Source organism: Macaca thibetana, chromosome 15, assembly GCF_024542745.1.
Source record: "Macaca thibetana thibetana isolate TM-01 chromosome 15, ASM2454274v1, whole genome shotgun sequence".
Lineage (NCBI taxonomy): Eukaryota > Metazoa > Chordata > Mammalia > Primates > Cercopithecidae > Macaca > Macaca thibetana.
Window position 1 is genome coordinate 81,333,566 of NC_065592.1, and position 26,042 is coordinate 81,359,607.

The window sequence follows — 26,042 nt, forward strand, 5'->3', positions numbered from 1 at the left end:
ATATAAATCATATAATGTGAACTTTTCTGTTTGGCTTTTTGCACTTAACAGAATATTTTTGAGATTTATCTGTAGCATCGTAGCATGTATCAGTAATTATTCTTTTTATTGCAGAGTATTCCGTTATATTGATATACCATAGTTTGTTTATTCATCAGTTGATGGATATTTGGTATGTTTCCATTTTGGCTATTATGAATAATGCTGTTACGAACATTCATGGACAAGGTTTTGTACGGGCATATATTTTCATTTCTTCTGAATATATACCTAGAAGTGGAATTGCTGGGTCAGATGGTAACTCTCTGATAACATTTTAAGGAACTGTCAACTCTTTTCCAAAGCAGCTGCATCATTTTACAATCCCACCAGCAACGTATACAGGTTCCAGTTTCTCTGCATCCTCACTGACATGTTATTGCCTTTTTTTCTTTTGGCCATCCTGGTAGGTATGAACTAGTATCTCACTGTGGTTTTGATTTACATTTCTCTAATGACTGATGATATTAAACACCTTGTATGTGCTTATTGGCAATTTATATCTTCTTTGGAGAAATGCTTACTCAAACCCTTTGTCCATTTTTAGTTGAGTTGTCTTTTTATTATTGAGTTGTAAGAGTTCTTTGTATATTCCGGAAACAAGTCCGTTATCAGATATATGATTTGCAAACATTTTCTTCCATTCTGTGGGTTGTCTTTTTACTTTTTTGATAGTGTCTTTTGAAGCACAGCATTTTTTAATTTTGATGTCCAATTTTTTTCCTCTTGTTGCTGCTGCTTTTGGTGTGATCTAAGAAAGCATTGCCTAACCCAAGGTCATGAAGATTTACTCTCATGTTTTCTTTGAAGAGTGTTATAGTTTTAGCTCTTACATTTAGGTTTGTGATTCATTCTGATTTAATTTTTTTGTATATGATAGGAGGTAGAATCTATCTTCATTCTTTTGCATGTGGATAGCCAGTTGTTTCCCCACCATTTGTTGAAAAGCCTGTTCCTTCCCCCGGTTGAATTATCTTGGCACTCTTATTGAAAATCATCATGAGAAAACATAAACCAGACCAAAAAAAAAAAAAAAGAAAAGAAAGTCAATTGACCACAAGTATACGGGTTTACTTATTGACTCTTGCATCTGTTCTATTGATCAATATGCCTACCCTCATACCAGTACCATACTATCCTGATTACTTCTCGTTTGTATTGTTAAGTTTCATGATCAAGAAGTGTGAGTCCTTCTACTACTCTTTTTCAGACTGTTTTGGCTATTCTGGGTCCTTGTATGTCCCTCTGAATTTTATAATGTTTGTTAATTTCTGGGGGGGAAAGCGTAGCTGGTAGTTTGATAAAGATTGTGTTAAATTTGGGGAGAGTTGTCATCTTATATCTTACATCCCATAAATGTGGGATTCTTTTTATTTAAGTCTTATGCTTACAAAGGACTTCACCATTGAAGAATCAGATACATGTTCACCCATATTTTTCTTTTACCTTTTATAGATTGTTTTTTATGGTTTTTTTTTTTTTCTTTAATCTAGGTTGTGTTCATTTTGGTGTATGAAGTGAGGGAGATCTAACCTTGTTTTTTCCCAGGTAGTTAACTGTTGTCCTAAATACCACTTACTGAATAAGATATTTCACTTCAAAGCACAGTCAAGTACTTCATCACTTTTGTTTATTGCGTAGATAGTAATGATAATGCTTATAGTCCTGCTACAGTGGGAAAGGCGATTCCTATCTGCTTTCCTTGCTTTATGTTTTCTAACATTTATCATGACCTATAATGACCTGTACTTTAGGTCCTATGCTATAGGTTTTACTTAATGCCTATCTCCTTTATTTAAATGTAAACTAGCTGGGCGCAGTGGCTCATGCCTGTAATCCCAAGACTTTGGGAGGCCAAGGTGGGCAGATCACGAGGTCAGGAGTTCGAGACCAGCCTGACCAACATGGTGAAACCCCGTCTCTACTAAAAATACAAAAATTAGCCAGGCGTGGTGATGGGTGCCTGTAATCCCAGCTACTGGGAAGGCTGAGGCAGGAGAATCACTTGAACCCGGGAGGCAAAGGTTGCAGTGAGCCGAGATTGTGCCACTACACTCCAACCTGGGTGACACAGCAAGACTTCGTCTCAAAAAAAAAAAAAAAAAAATTGTAAGCCGACTGCTGTATCCCCAGAACTTAGTGAAGGGGTGTGGGTTTGGAGGGTGCACATATTGTTATTTTTATTTGTTGAATGTATGAAGATACCATGACATGTATACTGGGTCCGATCTTCTCCTTAAGGTCCAGGACAGATCCCCGCTACAGGGTAATTTTAACCATTCACTCCCTCTTCTGGCTCCACAGCTCATCCTTCCATCTGCTCATTCTCTTATATCATAGAAACAAGGCTCCTCAACACTCTATCTCTCTCCAGTTCCTGGTATATTTTTTCCTCCTTTACCATCACCCTATTGGAGATGAGAGTTGGATGTACTTGGTGTCTCACTTTTTTATCTCTTGTCACTATTCAGTGTTCTCCAGTGGCTTTTGATCCCACCACTCTCTCAAAATGTTCTTTTTGAGGTAATCAACAATCATTGCTTAAGCCATTGAACAACTTTCAGTCTTTTTTTTTTGAGGTGGAGTCTCTCTCTGTTGCCCAGGCTGGGGTGCAGTGGCACGATCTCAGCTCACTGCAGCCTCTGCCACCCAGGTTCAAGTGATTCTCCTGCCTCAGCCTCCTGAGTAGCTGGGACCACTGGCATGTGCCACTATGCCCAGCTGATTTTTGTATTTTAAGTTGAGACAGGGTTTTGCCATGTTGGCCAGGCTGGTCTCGACCTCCTGACCTCAAGTGATCCACCCACCTTGGCCTCCCAAATTGCTGGGATTACAGGTGTGAGCCACCGCACCCAGCCACTTTCAGTCTTCTTAAAACTCTCCAGCATTTGAGACCACTGATATCAGTTCTCTGTGAAATACTCTCTTCACTTGTCTTTCGTAACTCAGGACTTCCCTGGTTGCCTTCCAGCCTCTCTTCTCCTCCTTGGTATCCTTTGGAACCTTTTCATCCCTGCTTACTCTTATTGTGGTTGTTCCTCAGGGTCCAGGCTCTGACTTGGTCTCTTCTTATACAACACTTTGGGTAATTCCCCATTCTCCCAAGGGTTCAGTTACCATCTGTGTACTTGCAACTTACTCCCCACTCTTCTAGCAATTCCCCTTGCCTGTCCACTCCCCGAACTTAAGCATCCACTGGATTCCACAAGCTCAGCATGCCCAAAATTGAATTTAGCTGCTTACCACCCCAGAGTCTGCCTCTCTACCTGGGTCGACGTCCTATGGAAGGCCACCACAATCTGCCCAGTTATCCAGCCAGAACGCTGGCATCATCCTTTGACCCCTTCCTTCTGCTTACCACCCACGTGCAGTCACTCGGCAACACCTATCAGTCCTCACTCTGCAGTATCAGGAGTGCAGCCCTTCTCTCACAGTACCTCTCCTGATTCAGCCACTGTGTTTTTTTGGTTTACAGGTTTTATTTTATTTTATTTTTTTTGCATAAAGTTGTGGCCCCAAACAGGTCTCTTTGCCTCCCATCATGTACCCATTCAATCCAATTTCCCCACACACACCACAGCTAGAGGAATCAGTTTAAAATATAAATGTGCTCTTGCTGATTTCTGTTAAAACCCTTCCATGCTAATAATAATAATGCTAAAGGAAATAAACGTCCATGGATTCCCTGGTGCACAAAGTCCTTAACTTTTACTTTGCAGATTTCCTGGCACACAGTAGGCACTCAATCGTTATTTGATGAATAATGCAATGAATGAATGGAATTTTTATCTAATACCACCATTTCAAAGGGAAGTTAAATTATTAGAAAAGTAGACACTTTAAAACACAACTTTAAGATGTTTCATCAACCATGGTTAATTCAAAGCCCTTCATGCCTAGAGGCATACTCCCCTCCCACCAAGAAAGTAGTACCTGGTCTTCAAGTTTCTTTTATGAAGTCAGTGTTTTTTAACCTTTTTAAATCCCTACATCCCACCCACAAGTGAGTCATTCTGCCAGTGTAATAATGTCTACAAAATCCTATAATATTTCCTGGAAATACTAGTCACCATTATGTTGAAACTTCACTGAAATTCTCCATACGGATAATTCGTCTAAAGTACTAAAGCTTAGTTTTCTGCATAGAATATAAGAGTTAAATTAATTTGTTAAAGAAAATAAACTGTTCTAAGATTTCAGAACAATAATGCATTCATGCAACAAACACTCATGCACCTATTATGTATCTAGCACCACACAAAGCACTGATTATATAGAAAGCTTTTTAAATATTGATTAGTTCCTCCCTCAATAATTTAATAGTCTGTTTTGAGCCAGAGATTGAAACATGTGACAGATCTATAATGAAACAGTTGCTAATATTTCCGAATATGCTACTATGGGTACATGGAGAGAAATAAGAGAAAAAAAAGACCAATTCTTCCAAAAGAGAGCTCACAGATAAAAAGATATTTCAACTAAATCCTGAAAATGTAACCCAGAGTTCATTAAGAAGAGAGACAGGAAGGGCATCTCAAGGAGAAAGAACAGCATGTGCAAAGGCCTAAGGGCAGAATGAATATGGTAGGTTCCAATATGGCAGAAGGGTGAGCTGAAAAGTGAACATAGAGGTAGTCGAGTGGCAGAATGCAAGGCTGGAAATGGGCACAGGATACCTACTGCCAGCCATGGTTGAGCCAAAGACAAATTCACGTGTTTCTGTCACACAAAAGGAAGCACCCAGCCACCCAAACCAGCTCTCAAGGTTACCCAATCAAAAGAGATCCTGAGAACTGAATTTCTGCAAAATCCAAGCTCTTGTCTGCTGAGTGAGATCATTCCTTTAAGGAAGAAACTCACCACTTGAGACAAAAGTGAACTCTTTGTTGTGGTGCTATGTGGTCTTGGCAGAGGTTTGTTTTCCGGTCTTCTCTGCTCCTCATTATATGTGATGCTGATAAAGAACAAAGGGTTACTTCTTTTTCCAGGCTTTTGGCCCTCACTCCATGAAATGCCATGAGTATAGGTCTCCTGAGTATCTTTTCCTCATTACACGGCTCTCACCCTGATCACATTTCCTTGGTACTGCCAAAAACCTTTTGATCATAGCTGTTTCTTCGTTTAGAGAAATAACACTGACCTAAGAACTATGATGTAGAAAAGCAGTTTTCAAACCTTTTGGTCTCAGGGCAACCTTACACCCTTAAAAATTATGAGGATACCAAAGAGCTTTTATGTGGGTGATAGCCTATATTTCACATATTAGAAATTAAAATTGAGAAAAGTTTAAAATATTTATTAATTCTTACCAGTTAAGAAAAAAATTGCATGTTAATATCAATTTTTAACAAATAATTACAAAAAATAATTATATTTTCTACAAATAATTTAGTGAGAAAAGTGGAATTGTTTTACCTTTTTTTTTTAATCCTTAATGTCTGGCTTAATAGAAGATAAGTTGGAGTCGCACATCTGCTTCTGAATTCAATATGTGGTGACATCACAGTCATGTAACATTTAGAAAACTCTACACATGTGAGAGAATGAAAGTGAAAAAGGCAAATAATGTCTTATGATGATGATGAAAATAATTTTAACATCATAGATCTTCTGAAAGGGTCTCCGAGACTCCCTAGTGGTTTCCAACCCACATCTGAGATCCTCTGATTTAGAAGTTTTAAAATACAGCCAGGCACAGTGGCTCATGCATGTAATCCTGGCACTTTGGGAGGCCAAGGCAGGCAGATCACCTGAGGTCGTGAGTTCGAGACCAGCCTGACCAACATGGAGAAACCCCGTCTCTACTAAAAATACAAAATTAGCCGGGCGTGATGGTGCATGCCTGTAATCCCAGCTACTTGGGAGGCTGAGGCAGGAGAATCATTTGAACCCGGGAGGTGGAGGTTGCGGTGAGCCGAGATTGCACCATTGCACTCCAGTCTGGGCAACAAGAGCAAAACTCCATCTCAAAAAAAAAAAAAAAAAAAAAAAAAAAAAAGAAGTTGTTTTAAAATACTATATTGAAAGACAGGAGTTTATTAAAGGTCTATAAAAGTTAGCAGAGATGATAGGTTGATGGGTGCAGCAAGCCACCATGGCACATGTATACCTATGTAACAAACCTGCACATTCAGCACATGTACCCTAGAACTTAAAGAAAAATAAAGTAAAATAAAATAAATAAAAGTTAGCAGATAGAATGTTAAGGCAGAGGCCAGTGTGATAATAATAGCTTCTCGTAAAACAAGTGTGACCACTATTTGAGAGAGTGGAGAATTAAGATAAACATGACTTATTTTTTAAACATTCAAAAATTTCTTCCTCTCAAAGAAAAACAAATTCAAGGTTTATCTTTTTTTCCCCTCAGTTTAACCAGAAAACAGAATACTAAAGAGCTAGAAAATGAACCACCTAGAAAGCAACTTAAGAAGAAAAGAAAGACACCTGAGGTTCATGCTTGCTAGTTCTGTGACCTTGGGCAAGCCACAATCTTTCCATTCTCAGTTTCTGGACCTAAAAAAAGGCCTTCCTCTTCCTCATACATGTGGATGATTTGAGATATGCAATGTGAATGTTGGCTTCCAGACTCTAAAGCCCTCCACAAATGTTATTTATTAGGATGATGATATTATTATGATTCTAAGACTGCTCGAGGGACAAATAAACCTTCCCTTCTCTTTAAGTGGAGAGATTGCCCTCCATTCTTCCCTCATTTGTGTGTCCCAAAGTCCTTCTCCAATTAAGTTCTTGCAAGCAGGCTCTGGGAAGGCCCCAGATGAGCTGTGTAATCTAAGCTTTGAGATTCCCAAGGCTCAACAGAATTACTCTAATACATTTACTATCAGACTACCCCTTTATGCAAACCTCTAAAGGAAGAGAAACACTGCCAAAAACATATTCAGGGAAAAGCATAAACAGGCCTCAACTTCCCTCTCCCCCTCCCTCCAAGGAAATTCTCTAGCAGTATTAAGCCAAGAAGAATTACTGCAGCAAAGAGTGAATGTAAATAAGGATGGCCCAGCTGCCACTTAAGCAACTTCCATGGACGTGTCCTCCATGAAGTCCCAGGCTTCAGCAAGCATGATTGATGGTGAAGTACATTTTCATTAGTTCAGGTTCCCAACACACTTCTGAAGTTGTAGACTGCTGTTTAGACAAAGATTGGAAGTGAATTATACGTCTGACATAAAACCATGACCTAGAAAAGACCTAAAGGGTAGGAAATGTCAGTGGAAAGTCACAGAAAGAAAAAAACAACCAGAAGTAACTTGGCTAAATTGGGCAACATGAGTATAAGATTAAACATTGGCATGTTTAGAAATCCCCAGTCCCAAGTTAATAAAACCAGGGTCGTGAGAATTCTCTATACTTTACCATCTGTGCTTATCAACTCACCCATCCTCCTTCCAGCACTAGAAAAACATTGTTTGGAGGGGGGAAAATTATTCTTCAGCAGTAAAACATTTGAATTTTACCTCAAGTAAGACTTTATTTCAAAATCTGGAGCGAAATTTTTTTTTTTTTTTTTTTTTTTTTTTTTTTTTTTGAGACGGAGTCTTGCTCTGTCGCCCAGGCTGGAGTGCAGTGGCACGATCTTGGCTTACTGCAAGCTCCGCCTCCCGGGTTCACGTCATTCTCCTGCCTCAGCCTCCCAAGTAGCTGGGAATACAGGCGCCCGCCACCACGCCCGGCTAATTCTTTTTTGTATTGTTAGTAGAGACGGGGTTTCACGGTATTAGCCACGATGGTCTCTATCTCCCGACCTCGTGATCCGCCCGCCTCCGCCTCCCAAAGTGCTGGGATTACAGGCGTGAGCCACCGCTCCCAGCCGAGATAAATTTTAACTCTTAATTTGCTCTAGGATATTCTGATTTAAGTCAAGTCATTTAGACAAATAGCCAATTTGTCATATTCATCAGATGAAACAATTTCATCTCCCTTTCCATATGTATAAAATAAGCCTCTTCTACTCAAATAATAACTAAAATGTTAATAAATAATAAAATATTCACTTTTAAATAAAATATTAATGTGATTTTACAATAAATATCTGTATTTGTCCTTTTCCTTTCTGTCTAGCTTTGAAGGCCTCACCTTCTAAGAAACGGTGCAATTCCATCGCCGCCTTAAAGGCGACTTCACAGGAGATCGTATCCTCAATTAGCCAGGAATGGAAGGATGAGAAGCGAGATTTGCTGACCGAAGGACAAAGTTTTAGCAGCCTTGATGAAGAAGGTAAAGATGTGTAACTTTTTTAAAAAGACAAAAGTTCTTGTGATTTATTTATACAAGTAAATTTGCAGAAGAAAAATTTAAAAATACCTGTTCTAAGAAATAAAATCTATTAAGTTTTTAAAGGATAGCTACAGTGGCCAGGCGTAGTGGCTCACGCCTGTAATCCCAGCACTTTGGGAGGCCGAGTCAGGCAGATCACTTGAGGTCAGGAGTGCGAAACCAGCCTGGCCAACGTGGCGAAACGCTGTCTCTACTAAAAATACAAAAAAATTAGCCAGGCATGGTAGTGGGCGCCTGTAATTCTAACTACTCAGGAAACTGAGGCATGAGAATCACTTGAACCCGGGAGGCAAAGGCTGCAGTGAACTGAGATTGCACCACTGCACTCCAGCCTGGGCGACAGAGCGAGACTCTGTCTCAAATAAATAAATAAATAAATAAATAAATAAATAAATAAATAGGATAGCTACAGTAAGATGCGGTTCATGCAAGTTTTAACTACCACATAAAAAATACAATTTATGGTTTATGATAAAAATTAGACAATACTAATTCAAAAAGAAAAATGTCTACTTTCATTACATGATGGTAACAAATACTAACATTTTGTTGCTTTTACTTCTAGACCTTATTCTGTGCAGGTACACATACACACATGCACAGGTACACATGCACACACATACATGCAATGGAACAACAAGTTGTCTCTTCATTTAGGTTTCTTTAATGATTTTTTTTTTGGGGTACCCACTGGTAATACTCGGGAGGTACTACATGTTCTTTACTTTGAAAGCTTCATAACCATGAGCAGGTACCAAGAGAAGGAAAGAAAAGAGGCAGAAAGGAAAAATATGGAACGTTTCATGAATTTGCATGTCATCCTTGCACAGGGGCCATACTAATCTTCTCTGTATCGTTACAATTTTAGTATATGTGCTGCCAAAGTGAGTGCTTTAATGAATTTTTTTTTTTTTTTTTTGAGATGGAGTCTCGCTCTGTTGCCCAGGCTGGAGTGCAGTGGCCGGATCTCAGCTCACTGCAAGCTCCGCCTCCTGGGTTTACACCATTCTCCTGCCTCAGCCTCCCGAGTAGCTGGGACTACAGGCGCCTGCCACCTCGCCCGGCTCGTTTTTTGTATTTTTTAGTAGAGACGGGGTTTCACCGTGTTAGCCAGGATGGTCTCAATCTCCTGACCTCGTGATCCGCCCGTCTCGGCCTCCCAAAGTGCTGGGATTACAGGCTTGAGCCACCGCGCCCGGCTGCTTTAATGAATTTAAATAAAGTTTTATAATATTTTTCTTGTGTGGCTTGTACATATACCTTTTGTTAGATTTATTTCTTGGATAAATGCAGAGATATTGATATAGATTTTTTTTCTGGATTTTTAAAAATAGTACGTTTTTTAAGAATTGAGTTTTCTGGCCATTTGTTGCTATTGTATGGACTTCACATCCTTTTTGTCTTTTTTTCTTTCTAACTTGCTGGCTAGGACTTCTGGTACAATGATGAATAGAAACAGTGATTGTAGACAGCCTTGCCTTGTCCTGATTTTAAAGGGAATGCTTCTAATGTTTCACTATTGAAAAAGAAGTTTGCTGTATTTGATACCCATAATCAAGCCAAGGAAGTTCCTTTTTTTATTCCTACTTTGCTGAAAGTTTTTTTTTTTTTTTTAATCAGGAATGAGTACTGAATTTTATCAAATACTTTTCTCTATCTGCCAAGTTAATCATTTATTTTTTCCCTTCTAATCAAATATGGGAGAATGACATTTTAGATTTTCTATCTTTGGAGAATCTCAGCATTTCCTGAAAATGTCTTTTACTTTCTACAGGAGTGAAGACCTCCTCTAGGGGTTTTCTCTTCCTCAGTGTCTTTAGGATGCGGTGTTATTTCTATTCCTTCTTCAGCAGCACTTATCCATACGTGCTATGTTTGGTTTCTTTCTTTCTCATCTTCCCATAAACCAACTTTTACCCGGAGTTAGTGATTTCGGCAAGAGAGTTACAGAGGTGCCCTTGATCCTCTCTGAACTGATGTCTCCAATTCCTGGTAGACATTCACCCGTTTCTCCTAAGCTCCCTGGCACTGGCATCTCCCTCCCTAGACTACCTGATTTTCTGATAGCACATGCAAAACCGCAGGTGTCTGTAGTCTGGGAAATAGGATAAACGTATTTTAAAATTATATTAGTTAAGCTTTCAAGTAGTATGCTCAATGTGACCTCTAAAGTTAAAGCAATGGATCCAGTTGTTAATTTGGAAAAAAAAAAAAAAGGTAAATATATAATAAATACACCACACAGCATCTAGAAAGGCTGGAAACATGGGAAGTAGGGCGTATGTTGTATTTTTTTCAAATGAAGTATTTGACTCATTGCTTCAAATTTAGAGACACAACACCTTCAAAGGTCTCTGAAGGTCAAAGAAAATCCTATTGAGCATATTCTTTGAAAACGTAACATAATGTTATAAAATGAGTTTATCTTTGCTATCCTCTTCATGCACAATGTTTAGTCTCTAAATAATGCTCTGTACTTGGGGAACTTCCCCCTGCACCAAGTCATCACTGAATTTCCCTCTAGTTTTTAAGTTTGTTTTCTGCCATTCTCAGTATGTTCAGATTATATTTTCTATTGCCATGTAACAAATTACCACAAACTTAGCAGCTTAAAATAATACCCAGTTAGTAGCCGATGGTTCTGTAAGTCAGAAGACTGGGTACAACTTACACAGGTTCTCTGCTCAGGGTCTCAAAAGCTGAAATGAAGGTGTCAGCAAGACTGAGTTTTTTTGTTTTTTTTTTTCTCTCAGAAATAAGCTTTTTATTTATTTTTTTTTTATTATCATACTTTAAGTTCTGGGGTACATGTGTAGAATGTGCAGTTTTGTTACAGAGGTATACACGTGCCATGGTGCTTTGCTGCACCCACCAACCCGTCACCTACATTAGGTATTACTCCTAATGCTGTCCCACCCCTTGACAGGCCCAGGTATGTGATGTTCCCCTCCCTATGTCCATGTGTTCTCATTGTTCAGCTCCCACTTATGAATGAGAACATGCAGTGTTTGGTTTTCTATTCTTCTGATAGTTTGCTCAGAATGATCGTTTCCAGCTTCATCCATGTCCCTACAAAGGACGTGAGCTCATCCTTTTTTATGGCTGCATAGTATTCCATGGTGTATATGTGCCACATTTTATTTATTCAGTCTATTATTGATGGACATTTGGGTTGATTCCAAGTCTTTGCTATTGTGAATAGTGTTGCAGTAAACATACATGTGCATGTGTCTTTATAGTAGAATGATTTATAATCCTTTCAGTATATACCCAGTAATAGGATTACTGGGCCAAATGGTATTTCTAGTTCTAGATCCTTGAGGAGTCGCCACACTTCCACAATGGTTGAACTAGTTTACGCTGCCACCAACAGTGTAAAAGCATCCCTGTTTCTCCACATCCTCTCCAGCATCTGTTGTTTCCTGACTTTTTAATGATCACCATTCTAACTGGTGTGAGATGGTATCTCATTGTGGGTTTGATTTGCATTTCTCTAATGACTAGTGATGATGAGTATTTTTTCATATGTCTGTTGGCTGTGTAAATGTCTTCTTTTGAGAAGTGTCTGTTCATATTCTTTGCCCACTTTTTGATGGGTTTTTTTTTTTCTTGTAAATCTTTTTAAGTTCTTTGTAGCTTCTGGATATTAGCTCTTTGTCAGATGGATAGATTGCAAACATTTTCTCCCATTCTGTAGGTTGCCTATTCACTCTGATGATTGTTTCTTTTGCTGTGCAGAAGCTCTTTAGTTTAAATAGATTCCATTTGTCAATTTTGGCTTTTGCTGCCATTGCTTTTGGTGTTTTAGTCATGAAGTCTTTGCCCATGCCTATGTCCTGAATGGTATTGCCCAGGTTTTCTTCTAGGATTTTTATGGTCCTAGGTCTTACGTTTAAGTCTTTGATCAATCCATCTTGAGTTAATTTTCGTATAAGTTGTAAGGAAGGAGTCCAGTTTCAGTTTTCTGCATATGGCTAACCAGTTTTCCCAACACCATTTATTAAACAGGAAATCTTTTCTCCATTGCTTGTGTCAGGTTTGTCAAAGATCAGATGGTTGTAGACATGTGGTGTTGTTTCTGAGGCCTCTGTTCTGTTCCATTGGTCTATATATCTGTTTTGGTACCAGTACCATGCTGTTTTGGTTACTGTAGCCTTGTAGTATAGTTTGAAGTCAGGTAGTGTGACGCCTCCAGCTTTGTTCTTTTTGCCCAGGATTTTCTTGGCTATGTAGGCTCTTTTTTGGTTCCATATGAAGTTTAAAGTAGTTTTTTCCACTTTTGTGAAGAAAGTCAGTGGTAGCTTGATGGGCATAGCATTGAATCTATAAATTACTTTGGGCACTATGGCCATTTTCACAATATTGATTCTTCCTATCCATGAGCATGGAATGTTTTTCCATTTGTTTGTGTCCTCTTTTATTTCCTTGGGCAGTGGTTTGTCATTCTCCTTGAAGAGGTCCTTCACATCTCTTGTAAGTTGGATTCCTAGGTATTTTATTCTGTTTGTAGCAATTGTGAATGGCAGTTCACTCATGATTTGGCTTTCTGTTTGTCTGTTATTGGTGTATAAGAATGCTTGTGATTTTTGCACATTGATTTTGTATCCTGAGACTTTGCTGAAGTTGCTTATCAGCTTAAGGAGATTTGGGTCTGAGATGATGGGGTTTTCTAAACATACAATCATGTCGTCTGCAAACAGAGACAATTTGACTTCCTCTCTTTCTGTTTGAATACACTTTATTTCTTTCTCTTGCCTGATTGTCCTGGCCAGAACTTCCAATACTGTGTTGAATAGGAGTGGTGAGAGAGGGCATCCTTGTCTTGTGCTGGTTTTCAAAAGGAGTGCTTCCAGTGTTTACCTATTCAGTATGATATTGGCTGTTGGTTTGTCATAAATAGCTCTTATTATTTTGAGATAACGTTCCATTGGTCCCTACTTTATTGAGAGTTTTTAGCATGAAGGGGTGTTGAATTTTGTCGAAGGCCTTTTCTGCATCTATTGAGATAATCATGTGGTTTTTGTCTTAGGTTCTGTTTATGTGATGGATTACATTTATTGATTTGCATATGTTGAACCAGACTTGCATCCCAGGGATGAAACTGACTTGATCGTAATGGATAAGCTTTTTGATGGGCTGCTGGATTCGGTTTGCCAGTATTTCAATGAGGATTTTCACATTGATGTTCATCAGAGATATTGGGCTGAAATTTTCTTTTTTTGTTGTGTCTCTGCCAGATTTTGGTATCAGGATGATGTTGGCCTCATAAAATGAGTTAGGGAGGATTCTCTCTTTTTCTGTTGTTTGGAATAGTTTCAGAAGGAATGGTACCAGCTCCTCTTTGTATCTTTGGTAGAATTCAGCTGTGAATCTGTCTGGTCCTGGACTTTTGCTGGTTGGTAGCTTATTAATTTCTGCCTCAATTTCAGAACTTGTTGTTTTATTCAGGGATTCGACTTCTTCCTGGTTTAGACTTGGGAGGGTGTACGTGTCCAGGAATTTATCCATTCCTTCTAGATTTTCTAGTTTATTCACTTAGAAGTGTTCATGGTATTCTCTGATGGTAGTTTGTATTTCTGTGGGATCAGTTGTGATATCCCCTATATCATTTTTTATTGCATCTATTTGATTCTTCTCTCTTTTCTTCTTTATTAGTCTGGCTAGAGGTCTATCTGTTTTGTTGACCTTTTCAAAAATCCAGCTCCTGGATGCATTGATTTTTTTGAAGGGTTTTTCGTGTATCTATCTCCTTCGGTTCTGCTCTGATCTTAGTTATTTTTTGTCTTCTGCTAGCTTTTGAATTTGTTTGCTCTGGCTTCTCTAGTTCTTTTAATTGTGATATTAGGGTGTCAATTTTATATCTTTCCTGCTTTCTCTTGTGGGCATTTAGTGCTATAAATTTCCCTTTACACACTGCTTTACATGTGTCCCAGAGATTCTGGTATGTTATGTCTTCATTCTCATGATTTCAAAGAACATCTTTATTTCTTCCTTCATTTTGTTATTTACCCAGTAGTCATTCAGGAGCAGATTGTTCAGTTTCCATGTAGTTGTGCAGTTTTGAATGAGTTTCTTAATCCTGAGTTCTAATTTGATTGCACTGTGGTCTGAGAGACTGTTATGATTTCTGGTCTTTTGTATTTGCTGAGGAGTGTTTTACTTCCAATTCTGTGATCAATTTTAGAATAAGTGCAGTGAGGTGCTGAGAAGAATGTATATTCTGTTGACTTGGGGTGGAGAGTTCTGTAGATGTCTATTAGGTCCACTTGGTCCAGAGCTGAGTTCAAGTCCTGAATATCCTTGTTAATTTTTTGTCTCATTGATCTGTCTAGTATTGACAGTGGTGTGCTAAAGTCTCCTGCTATTATTGTGTGGGAGTCTAAGTCTCTTTGTAAGTCTCTCAGAACTTGCTTTATGAATCTGGGTGCTCCTGTATTGGGTGCATATATATTTAGGATAGTTAGCTCTTCTTGCTGCATTGATCCCTTTCCCATTATGTAATGCCCTTCTTTGTCTCTTTTGATCTTTGTTGGTTTAAAGTCTGTTTTATCAGATTTTAGGATTGCAACTCCTCCTTTTTTTGCTTTCCATTTGCTTGGTAAATATTCCTCCATTTCTTTATTTTGAGTCTTTGCATGTGAGATGGTTCTCCTGAATACAGCACACTGATAGGTCTTGACTCTATCCAATTTGCCAGCCTCTGTCTTTTAATTGGGGCATTTAGCCCATTTATATTTAAGGTTAATATTTTTATATGTGAATTTGATCCTGTCATTATGATGCTAGCTGGCTGTTTTGAGCTGGGCTGAGTTCTTATCAGGAAGTGCAGAGGACGAATCCTCTTCCAAGCTCATTCATATTGTCGGCAGAATTCAGCTCATTTTAGCTGTTGGGCGGAGATCCCTGCTTCTTTGCTGTCGGACAACAAAGAGCCGTGTTTTGCCCTGGGGGCCATCCACATTCCCTACCATGCTGCCCCTCTATCTTCAAACACAGAATGTCCTGCAAGTAAGCCCCAACACTTTTTCTCTCTGACTTCTTGTCCCTGACCTCTAGACCCAGATTTAATGGGCTCATACGATTAGGTGAGGCTCCCCTGGATAATCTTCCCTTTGCCTAACTCAGTGTTAGCCAACTCTGGGTAACCTGAGTTACATCTGCAAAATCCCTTTTGCTAGGTCATATCACATAGCCACAGGAATAACAGCTCATCATGTTTGCAGGCCCCACAACAAAGGGAGAATTTACAGGAGTGTGGGTCATTAGGGGTCATCTTAGAGTTCTGCCTACCACACTGGCTTTAGAAAAAAACGGAAGGATACGGGAGCAGGAAGAAACACTTCTCTCCCTCAAAGAGCTGCTCCTTATGGGTTGAGGGGTCACCTTCCTGATGATGTGTGACCTGGGACTGAGTCACTGTACAGATGTATTTTGCTCTGTCACTCAGGTCATGTCTACTTTGTGAAGTAACGCTGGTATGCCCAAAACCTAGGTTGAAGACCAGCTCCATCTGCCTTATAAGGAGTGGCAATTCATTGGAATCTGATATCAGGTTATTTTTGACACTGAGTTTTCAATGTTATAGAGAGTTTTCATGTTTTGCTTTCCGTTTAATGAAACGTTGGGATCAAGAATATTGAAGATTGCAAGCCAGGTGTCACATTAAAGTTGAAGCCTTTCTAATTTTTGAACGTTGAGCACTTTGGTTATTCGTGGTTTTATATGTTTTATCTATCGCTGCAGTTTTCTATTTTGACTTGAATTGGAGGTGGAGAGGTGGAGCTCTACCATCCCAGTGTGTCATCTGATTTCCCAGACCAGAGTCCAGCCTTTCCTGTGCTTGCCTGGCTTCCCCTCCATGTTGCTCCCTACCCCACCATCTATACCCTTCACATCCAACATCCAAAACCTCACACTCACACGAGAATCCCTATTACGGTCGGTTTATATTTACACACTAAAAATATCTAATTTTCAATTTGTTGTGCTTATAAAGGAATACCAGGAACACCTTAAAGTTATAATTGTATTTATTAGCATCTATTTTAGGTCAGTCTGGGGGCGTGATGGAAAGAGTCCACATAGACTCCAGAGAGATGGGCAGGGGTTACTGCTCAGCCTTGAACATTCCTCCTTCCTCACAAGGGTGGGCTCTTACACAAATGATTTCATGGGCCCCTAAGTTTTAAAGAAAAAATAAGTGTTTTCTCATTTTAAAAAAGGCAACTTTGATGTTAAAATATGTCAAGAAGAATCCTGGATAATGTTTAAATGTATTTATGGGCTCTGATGGGGTTAAGGTAGAGCTGACTGTTAGTCTGTTGAAGTATTTGTTTCCCGGCTCTTGAAAAACATGGGTTCTTAGATCCAACCTGAGAATCATAGATATGTGCGTATCACAGGGAGGGCAGAAAGGTTCGCTGTCTGTTTATACACTTGCCAGTCATCCTTTTAATCTCTGTCAAATTATCTGCTTAAACTCCTATGAATTTTTGCATGCCATCTTTTTGAAATAGTAAATCACTTTATTAGGTTTTTAAAAGAGCATTCATAATGTCATTTCCATGAGCCATTTTGTAAATTAATGCAATTTCCTTTCTGTTTAACCTGTTTGCAAGAAGCTATTTTACATTTCTGCTGTAATTCAGAAAAAAAGTGCAGTTAATTCATAATTGAATTTGCAGCCTGATAGGTAAAATGAATGCTTTTGACTCATTTTGATTATTATAGATACTAAAGCTGCATTTATTCTTGAGATTCATGAATGTGTGTGTTGCTTTCGTTCCCAGCCCTGGGATCCCGACACAGGCCAGATCTGGTGCCTAGCACTCCATCACTGTTTGAAGCTGCTTCCTTGGCGACCACAATTTCATCTTCTTCCTTATACGTCAACGAGCACTATCCACACGACAGGCCTACACTCTATTCAAACAGGTAATACTTAGTGCAGTCAAATAACCCATCAGGCTGTTACCACGTCAACATCAGGCCTGAACCAGTGTCTCTGAATGAGAACACGTCTCTAGCAACCAGCATGTGCCTGTCATCTGCCTCGTAAGTCGGAGAGAGAACATGCTTGATTTTTGCTGTGGCAAAAGAACATTGGAGGGAAAACCCTCATGATCTTTCTTTACAGTTGACCATTATGTCATGTAGAAATTATATACTTGGCTCAATGGAAGAAGACAAATCTTTCATTTTTATTTTAGTAAATTTTTTAGGAATGGGTTTCTTCAGAGTGAGTACTCTTAGTTAATATTACACAGGTAGCTGCAAAGATATTGTAATATTCTCTTTTGGTATGTGTGATCTTAGTGACTATGGTAAACAGAATAATGCCCGCCCCCCCAAAGCTGTCCACATCCTAATTCCGTAACCTGTGAATATGTTACCTTATATGACAAAAGGGACTTTGCAAATGGGATTAAATTAAAGATCCTGAAATGGGAGGAGTATCCTGAATTATCCAGATAGGCGCAATATAATCACAGGGTTCTTGTAAGGGGAAGACAGAAGAAGAAGGGTCAGAGTCAGAGAAGGAGACACGACATCAGAAGCAGAAGTCAGGATACCCCATTTGCCCTGATATGATTATTATTCATTGCATGCCTGTATCAAAATATCTCATGTAACCTATAAGATTTTTGGAAATTGTATGCTCTCTAGCAACTTGGTGTGGATTTTTATATAAGCACCATTTTATGAGTTCTATAAAATGTTATAAAAATAGAAAATTTTAAAAAATAAGTAAAATAATAATTATTTGCTAAATATTAGACTAGTTATTGTTGAAACCTAGCTCTCAAGAATCAAGATCAGATTTATGCAGGTGAAGAATTTCTTATGCTTTAAGTTACTTTCCATCTCCAGGATAGCAGTTTGGTTGATTTCCAGGAAGAGGAGTCAATAAAGTAGATTTATTTTTAATATATGGATATCCATAGAGTCTAGCTTAGTCTTTTGGCAAGTTAAAGTTTGCTAGTCGGACCTGCTATAGTAATTCTTTTTTTTGCTGTTTCCTCCTCTCTCAGCTAGATACAAGATTAGGTACACAGCAGGTTAGGCAGCCAGTCTAGGTCGAGAAAAGTGGAACCAGTGGGTAGCAAAGTGAGCCACAAATCTTAGCTGGGCCTGAGTTTGCATTGTTCTGCTCTAAGGGTCAACAAATAAGGCCCTATTAAAAATTATTTAACTTATCTAAACTATACAAAGTTATTGATTTGGTCAGTTTCCTTCGATTGGAGAAATTTAAAATGACTTAATGTGTAATACTTAATATTAATGTCAAATGTTTAAATCTGGTATGTAAATTAGTCAAGCAACAGCCTTTCCTGTGTATCTGGTGCAGCTGAACACGTGGGTCTATATAAAGTTCTTTTGCTCTCGAATATAAATAGCAGCCCAAAAGATAGCTGGAAAGTTGCAGGAAGTTCTTAGCAAGGTCAAAAACAATTCTCATGTGAAGCCATGGTGATTTCTTACAGTTTGCTGTCATGGTAATTATTGGGGCATATAATCAGATGTGCTTTTAAATCATTTACTGAGATTTTCAGCCAACAATAAAAGGGTTTGGTTTGGTTTTGTGTTTTGGTAGCAGTGGTGGTGGTGGTGGTGGTGGTAGGTAAGTATCCAGTCTCTTGACCAGAGGTATTTGACTCTTGGGTATTCATAAGGTTTTCCTGGGGCCTGGCAGGGCCTCCTCCTGACTCCCAATCGTTCCTGGCCATCTTGGAAGCTACCTCTGCATGCTCCACCTCCACATGCTCCCAGAACTGTGCTGTCACTCTCGATACTTTTATTTATGCCGATACTGACTAGCATATAGATTTGGAAGGGGAAAATAAAAAATGAGTTATCTATGATATTTTTCCTTTCTTTTAAATATTTATTTAAAACAAGTGCATTGTTTTAATCTTCTTTGGCACTGTATCTCCAAATTGCAGTTTGATATCTTATATATCACTGTCAATCAAGGTTCACCTGCAAGAACAAGAAACCACTTCATCTTAACCAGAAAGGAATTTAATCTAGATAATTGGGTGCCTACAAAGTCTGTGGAAAGGCAGTGGGCATGGGCTCCAGGCTGGCACCAGGAAATTCATCCTGGAACACGCCACCAAACTGGGCCACCAGCAGCACTATAGCAGGAACCACAGTCAAGTTGGTGCCTGCCAATGAGATACAGCCCAGACAGAAGCATTTCAGTGAGCCTAGAATGTTTTTTCAATGAGCCACCCTTTAAAAACCAAACAACTTCGCTAAAATACCCAGATTCTTTTGCAAAATCAGGATCTTGGTCACCATATAATTTTGGCTCTGTTTCCTCCTGGCATTTATCAGCTGGAGGGGAAAATCTTGCACCCCCTAGGTCACCACCCTCTGCCTCATTCATCTGTGCTGTCACCTACCTGCTCCTGTAGGTATGTCTGCTTTTAGCCTTGATGTGCACAAGAAGGTAATAGAAGGGCCTCGGGTCTTAATCACGGACTTAGGGAAATCTTAAGGAAAAGAGGCATAAAGGTGCTAAAAAAAAAAAAAAAAAAAAAAAAAAAACCCTGAAGACAACAGTTTGAGAACTCCCAGGCATCAATATCCCTATTTCCCTGACCCACTGTGCCCAACCCTCATTATTCAACTGGCAAACTTCACCAGCAAACCAAAAAAAAAAAACAAAAAAAAATTCATATTTTTGTTTCTATCATTTTTTCCTTTAGAGCCCACCTAGTCCTACATGGTGTTTCTTTAGGCAATAAATAGACACTATTCTAAATCTCATCTGGCCAACTGAGTTTCAAAACCTAATCCAGAGAGCCTGGAAAGAAAATGCATTGAAAAGAAAAAAAAGAAAAGAAAAAAATGTTGAATATTGATGTTATAATTTACATGTGAGATTTTTCTCTTTATGAATCATTTTTCTGTTCAGGCAAAGTGGTCTGTTTTCCAATTTTGATGTTATATTATACATATCTATGCTAAAATAAGCTGCAGATACTTCAACTAGCAGTTGTCATTCTGTCAGTCTTTTTAGAATCCGTAAATTGGCAAGGTATTGATTAGTGCCTGGATGCCTCCACACCTAAATTATATACTGCAGTGGGAAATTGCTGTCTCTTAGAATTATTCCTTTTTTTAAAAAGATTATTCTTTGTAACTTCAAAAACTCTTAATAGTAACCCATTCTTTTTTTAATGTACTCCAAAAATTCGCTAGGAAGGAAAGAAAAAAATAGTATCATCTTAAAAGTATGTATCTAACCTACTGATTGGGAGTACACATTTTCAAGTTGCACTGTGCAGTCTTGTGTTAGAGCATGCAGATCCTAGGAATAAAGAGAAACTGTCATGGGCATTGCTTCCCGGTCATCTAGTGAGATTTAAGTTCTGAATTTTTGAAACTTGCGTTTTTCTTTACTAGTAAGAAGTCTGTTCTTTTAAAAGAGGTATAAATTGAGCACTAAGAAATACGGAGGCGTGTTTTACCTCAAAGTTAAGAACAATTTCATTTAATATTGTAGAAATAGGTTACACATACGAATATTTTCATGATTTCCTGCATAGCTGGTAGCAAAGCCAAAGCTCTGGTTATGCATAAGGAATTGAAAGTCACACTTCATTCCAGTGCATCTATGCTTTCCCCATCAAAGATGTCTTACCAGTGTCACCACTCTATCCAGTCTCAGGTTTGGCTAGTGGCTATTTCTAACACTTGGGCTCACCCTGCAGACATTTGCAGTATTGTGAGAAGGGCAAAAATGTCAGAGAAAAAGCCACTGGTCATTTGTACATAGAGGGCAAATTGGTAAAGGCTCCCTAAATGATGAGTCCAACATTCTAGATCTCAGAGGCTAGCCCAGCAGATCGAACAGTCTTGTGCCCTCTTCTTCCTGCCATTACAGTGTTGTAGACCTAGAACAGGAGCGGAAACACTCTAACCAAAAGCCCTTCCCCACAAATTGCTTACCGCTAAGGTTTACAGACATGCAAGTAGAGCCATCCCAAAGGTTAGAGATCTTTCTTTAGATTTGTCTGAAATATCAGAAAATGGAAATGCGGAAACCTTGTATGATATCTGAGCGTGTTAGTAGGACTTCAGTTGAACACAGGTCTCTAGGGTCTAAGCCTCTTGTCTTTTCCACTGTACCATTCCTGCATCACGGCCTCCAAATACATATTAGGTTGGCTGGTTGGTTGGTTTTTTTCCTAACATGAGTTCTGGTCTTGTGTTTGAGACTTTTTTTTTTTTTTTTTTTGCTGCTTAATAACTAAAATATTTCTAGCAGGCAAAGTGGTGGGTTTATGTTTTTGGTTTTTGGGTTTTGGTTTTTGGGGTTTTTTTGAGAGAGTCTCGCTCTGTGGCCCAGGCTGGAGTACAGTGGCGCCATCTCGGCTCACTGCAACCTCCGCCTCCAGGGTACAAGCGATTCCCCTGCCACAGCCTCCTGAGTAGCTAGAATGACAGGCACCCGCCACCATGCCTGGCTAATTATTGTATTTTTAGTAGAGGCAAGGTTTCACCATGTTGGCCAGGCTGGTCTCGAACTCCTGACCTCAAGTGATCCACCCCTTCAGCCTCTCAAAGTGCTGGGATTACAGGTGTGAGCCACTGTGCCCAGCCAATGGGCTTATGTTAATGTCCACCTATAGTATTTGTTCTACCAGTTATTGGTGAATTTTGCTTATTAAAAACAGCATTGTGAGGGCAACTTTTCTATCATAATATTAATCCTGCTTCAAACCACCAATAATAATCTGATACAGTAGCAACTAATTATTGAACCTTATTAAGGGCCATGTTAAGCCCTTTGTACATGTCAAGTGATTTAATTCTCACAGCAATTCTATAAAGTTATTATATTTATGGTCTCCATCTTACACATGAGGAAATTGATGCTTAGCAACATTAGGTAACTTTCTCAAGGCCACATGGCTAAAAAGTGGAGGCATGACTTCCAGCTACAGCACTGATATAGAATACGCAGTTTCAGATGATAAGTTTTAGATGATGCTTTTCATGGAAATTTGGTGACATCCATACAAGTTCTCTTCTTCATCTTTTTGGCTTTTCTTTTTTCATGGGATTTTGAGGGAGGATTTTCATCTTCAAAGATGTTAAGACAGAATGTTCAAACACTTTAAAAATTTAACATTAATTTAAATTTATAAGAAACCTAAAATAGCTATTTCCTCAAGTTGTTATTTCCAACTCTCCAGGTGGACTCCAAATCACTATGTAATTTTGAGAGAAGACTTTTATTAGATATGTTCCTGCTGGGTTTAGAAAATCCTATATCTTCTGTTGATATAGCAAGGTCAGCAGGAACCTTTAATATTTACAAAATGAAGGGAGAACAGTTAGTTGCAAAAACTTCCTAGTGATTCCAATCCCCTAACCCTAATCTCAAGGGAAAGACAGCACAACTGTGTTATCTGCTGTGAACTTCACAACTACCTGCCATACCTAGACACCAGTCTAGGGCTGCACAACCACTCGTAGGATGATGCACTTGTTGATGCTAAACACTGAAGATGACCTCTCCAGACTCTTTGTTCTTTTGTGTTTCTTAATCTGATTACTCCTGCCTTGCACACAGACCTTCCTACCCCCACTACCTCAGATGGTGGTGGGTAAAGATGCTCATGCATCTTGCTAAATCATTACTTAGGATATTAGCTCTCAAACTGCCACTTCTAGTGATCTAACATGGGGCAAGTTACTTGCTCATCATGTGCCTCAGTTGCCTCCTTTGTAAAGTGTGAATTACTATACTACTGCCCCCAAAGAGTTGTTATAAGGATTAAATGAAATAACAATTAGAAAGCGTTTATACCTTCTGGCACATAGTAAGCCCCATAAAGCATTTGTTGAAATAAAATAACCAAGGGATTTGAGACACTAACACCTTGCAGCTTCTTCATAAGTCTCACTGTAAGGGGCATGATGTTTTTGGCAAAAAGCCATCACGGAGTACTTTGTTAGAGTCCTTTCAGGAAATGGAAAACACACTTAGAATTTCAAAGGGCATTGGTTACAGAATGTGGGGAGGCTGGAAGACTGAAGGGGGAAATTGCAGAAACTCAGGTAAATAACTGCAGGAGGCAGCTCCCACCATCAGCTCTGCCATGATACCTGCTGCCGCCTTAGAGAAGGGATGGTGGCGGAGGATGCTACCTGAAGAGCTGGGATAGGGCAAGAACATAGCCACCTCCAGAGACACTGCCCCGAAATGGAAGAAAGATAAATGAGAGCAGAAAGCCAGCAGCTTCTGTCCTCTTGCCACCGTCTCATCCAAGTCCTGCAGTGCCTTGACTGACAGCACCTGGTCAAGGGGCCTATGGGATACCGTTTGCCAACTCTGGGCTCCAGCATTGCAAAGTAGAGTTGAGATAGGATAAAAACAACCACAGCACATGGAGCAAAAGCTAGATAGACACAGGAGCTTTTCTAAAAGAGAGAGAGAGAGGACAAGGTCAAAGCTCGACAAAGTTAGAGTGTGAGTACAAGAACAGGAATCAATTTAGACTTTCATAGAAGTAATTATGGAACCAATTTATTATCATGCCAATGTAATAGTACTATGTAAAGTAGCCATAGATTTGTTAATGATCGGTGCAATTAGAGACTCCAGTATTTACCAACAAGTCTGTCTGACAATCAGTAACACATTCCTGGGTACCGTGCTGGTTGTAAATACTCATAGAAACGCCTTAGCTAATTCCAGACACGTGGGATAGATTTTTAGCTTGAGAATTCCTCAAAGAGGCTTGTAAGCTTGAGGAACCCAGGTGAGACTCCCTCTGATAAGGCAGCTGACACAGGTTGGGAGCAGATAGCCATCATCCATGCCCTTACAAAACACTTCTACATTATGACCAATACATCATTGTGAACCCACCACCCCCCACCCCACCTTATCTGCATCTTAGTCTGGAGCAAACACACAGAATGAGGGGAAAATGCGGGCACACTCATTCATTCTTAGTAAAGAGAAGGATTTAGTCATCTTTTCCCAAGTGTCAAGAAACGAAGTCATCAAGCAAATGATGCCACATATCTAGAGGAGAAGCAAAAACCTTCCTTATTCAGTCTCTTGGAAGAAGAGTATTTCATTTAAAAAATTAAAACCATTATAGGCTTGCCGGCATTACCAGTGAACCTGAGTGGTGTCACGTCTTTCTTCAGTTGTGGCTAAGGCACACGCTGAAAAAATTGGAACCTGGCTGAGAGAGATGGCTCACGCCTCTAATCCCAGCACTTTGGGAAGCGAGGCAGGAAGATCACTTGAGCCCAGGAGTTTGAGACCAACCCGGGCAGCTTAGCAAGACCTCATTTCTACCAAAACAACAATTTTTTAAAAACACAGCTGAGCATGGTGGCACGTGCCTGTAGTCCCAGCTACTTGGGAGGCTAAGATGGGAGGATTGCTTGAATCCAGGAATTCCAGGCTGCAGTGAGCTATGATCATGCCACTGCACTCCAGCCTGGGCAACAGAGCGAGACCCTGCCTCAAAAAAAAAAAAAAAAAAGGAAGCTGCAGAAGCTTTATAATATGCCTGTTAGTTTTTCCTCCCCACCCCCAGAAAAAAAAAGTAGAAGAAAAAACATGGATTTACATCACATTAGTCTGCACCTGGATTTTGCCAGATGTCTTTTTTCCTTTTTGACAAATTATAGAATTACTTCTGAAGTGATTAGCTTTTCAAATGATCCCTCATATATTTCTGCCAGGGCAGGAAATTGAAGTGAATTTTTCAGATATCTGATATTATATGAAGAATAATTTAGGATTCAGCATTAATTCAAAGAACATTCACATTTTTTAAGGAATTCATGTGTGATAATATTTCTAGGTGCTTTTTATGTGTTACTAAGATTTCTTAGTGGATTTAGTTTATGGATAAATCCTATTGCCAAAAAAAAGTGGGAAAACTTGGCCAATTTTTGAATATTTTAACTGACCAAAAAAATGACCTTTTTTAAATCCATTCTCTGCCTCTTAATTCTGGAACTAAAACACCACATCTTTATTTCCCTTGACTTCAAACACTAGTGCTATGTCTCTGGAAGGATGGTTTGCTGGTAGTGAATGTTCCTCTGCAGACACTCTTCAATTCTCTGCCGTCCTTCATGGAGCCTCTAGAGAAATATTTCTCAGTGTGACTAGCTCCCACATCAGGGTCCCTACATCTAGAAATGGGGCCCTGAAATCTGCATTTTGGTAAGCCCCTTAAAAAATTCTTACCCACACCAGTATACAAGAGAAATGTTCTTTGGAAATAAACTCTTCTCCCCTCTATTCTTTCTGAGTAGTGAAACAGCATCTGTCTGTGGTTCAGCTGAGACACAGCTGAACTCTTTGAAGAAATTAAGAGGACATAACATGTAATGCCAGAAATATAAAACCATAGCAAAGTGGATATGTTTTCAGATTCTAGTAAGGAGAACAGGACCTCAGTTCCTTTCTCATACCTCAGACATGCCTGGACAGACCCTAAAAAAAAAAAGTGACTTTTTGCCTTAAAGGCGTTAAAAGAAAAAGTTCAGCTGAATTAAATTTAAAGGTGTTTACTTGAGTAGTGAACAATATGTGAATTGGGCAGCCCCCAGAATCATACAGCAGATTCAGAGACTCCAGCACCGACACGTGGTGGAAGAAGATTTATGGACGGCAGAAGGAAAATGGCGTACAGAAAACCGAAGTAAGGCACGGA

The 26,042-nt window shown here is 39.3% G+C and overlaps 1 protein-coding gene and 1 non-coding gene across 8 annotated transcripts in view; one reads left to right on the forward strand and one right to left on the reverse strand.

Annotated features, from left to right (window-relative positions):
* Positions 1–26,042, forward strand: part of PIP5K1B (phosphatidylinositol-4-phosphate 5-kinase type 1 beta) — a 306,204-nt gene that overhangs the window by 221,690 nt on the left and 58,472 nt on the right. For all 7 annotated transcript variants that reach the window (XM_050761235.1, XM_050761241.1, XM_050761234.1 and 4 more), the window contains 2 exons: positions 8,119–8,274; positions 17,124–17,268. In XM_050761235.1, the coding sequence (XP_050617192.1) occupies positions 8,119–8,274; positions 17,124–17,268 (301 nt within the window). The remainder of the gene's footprint in view (positions 1–8,118; positions 8,275–17,123; positions 17,269–26,042) is intronic.
* LOC126938220 (U6 spliceosomal RNA) lies at positions 9,120–9,226 on the reverse strand. The gene has a single exon (XR_007720031.1). It is a non-coding gene; the product is annotated as a U6 spliceosomal RNA (small nuclear RNA).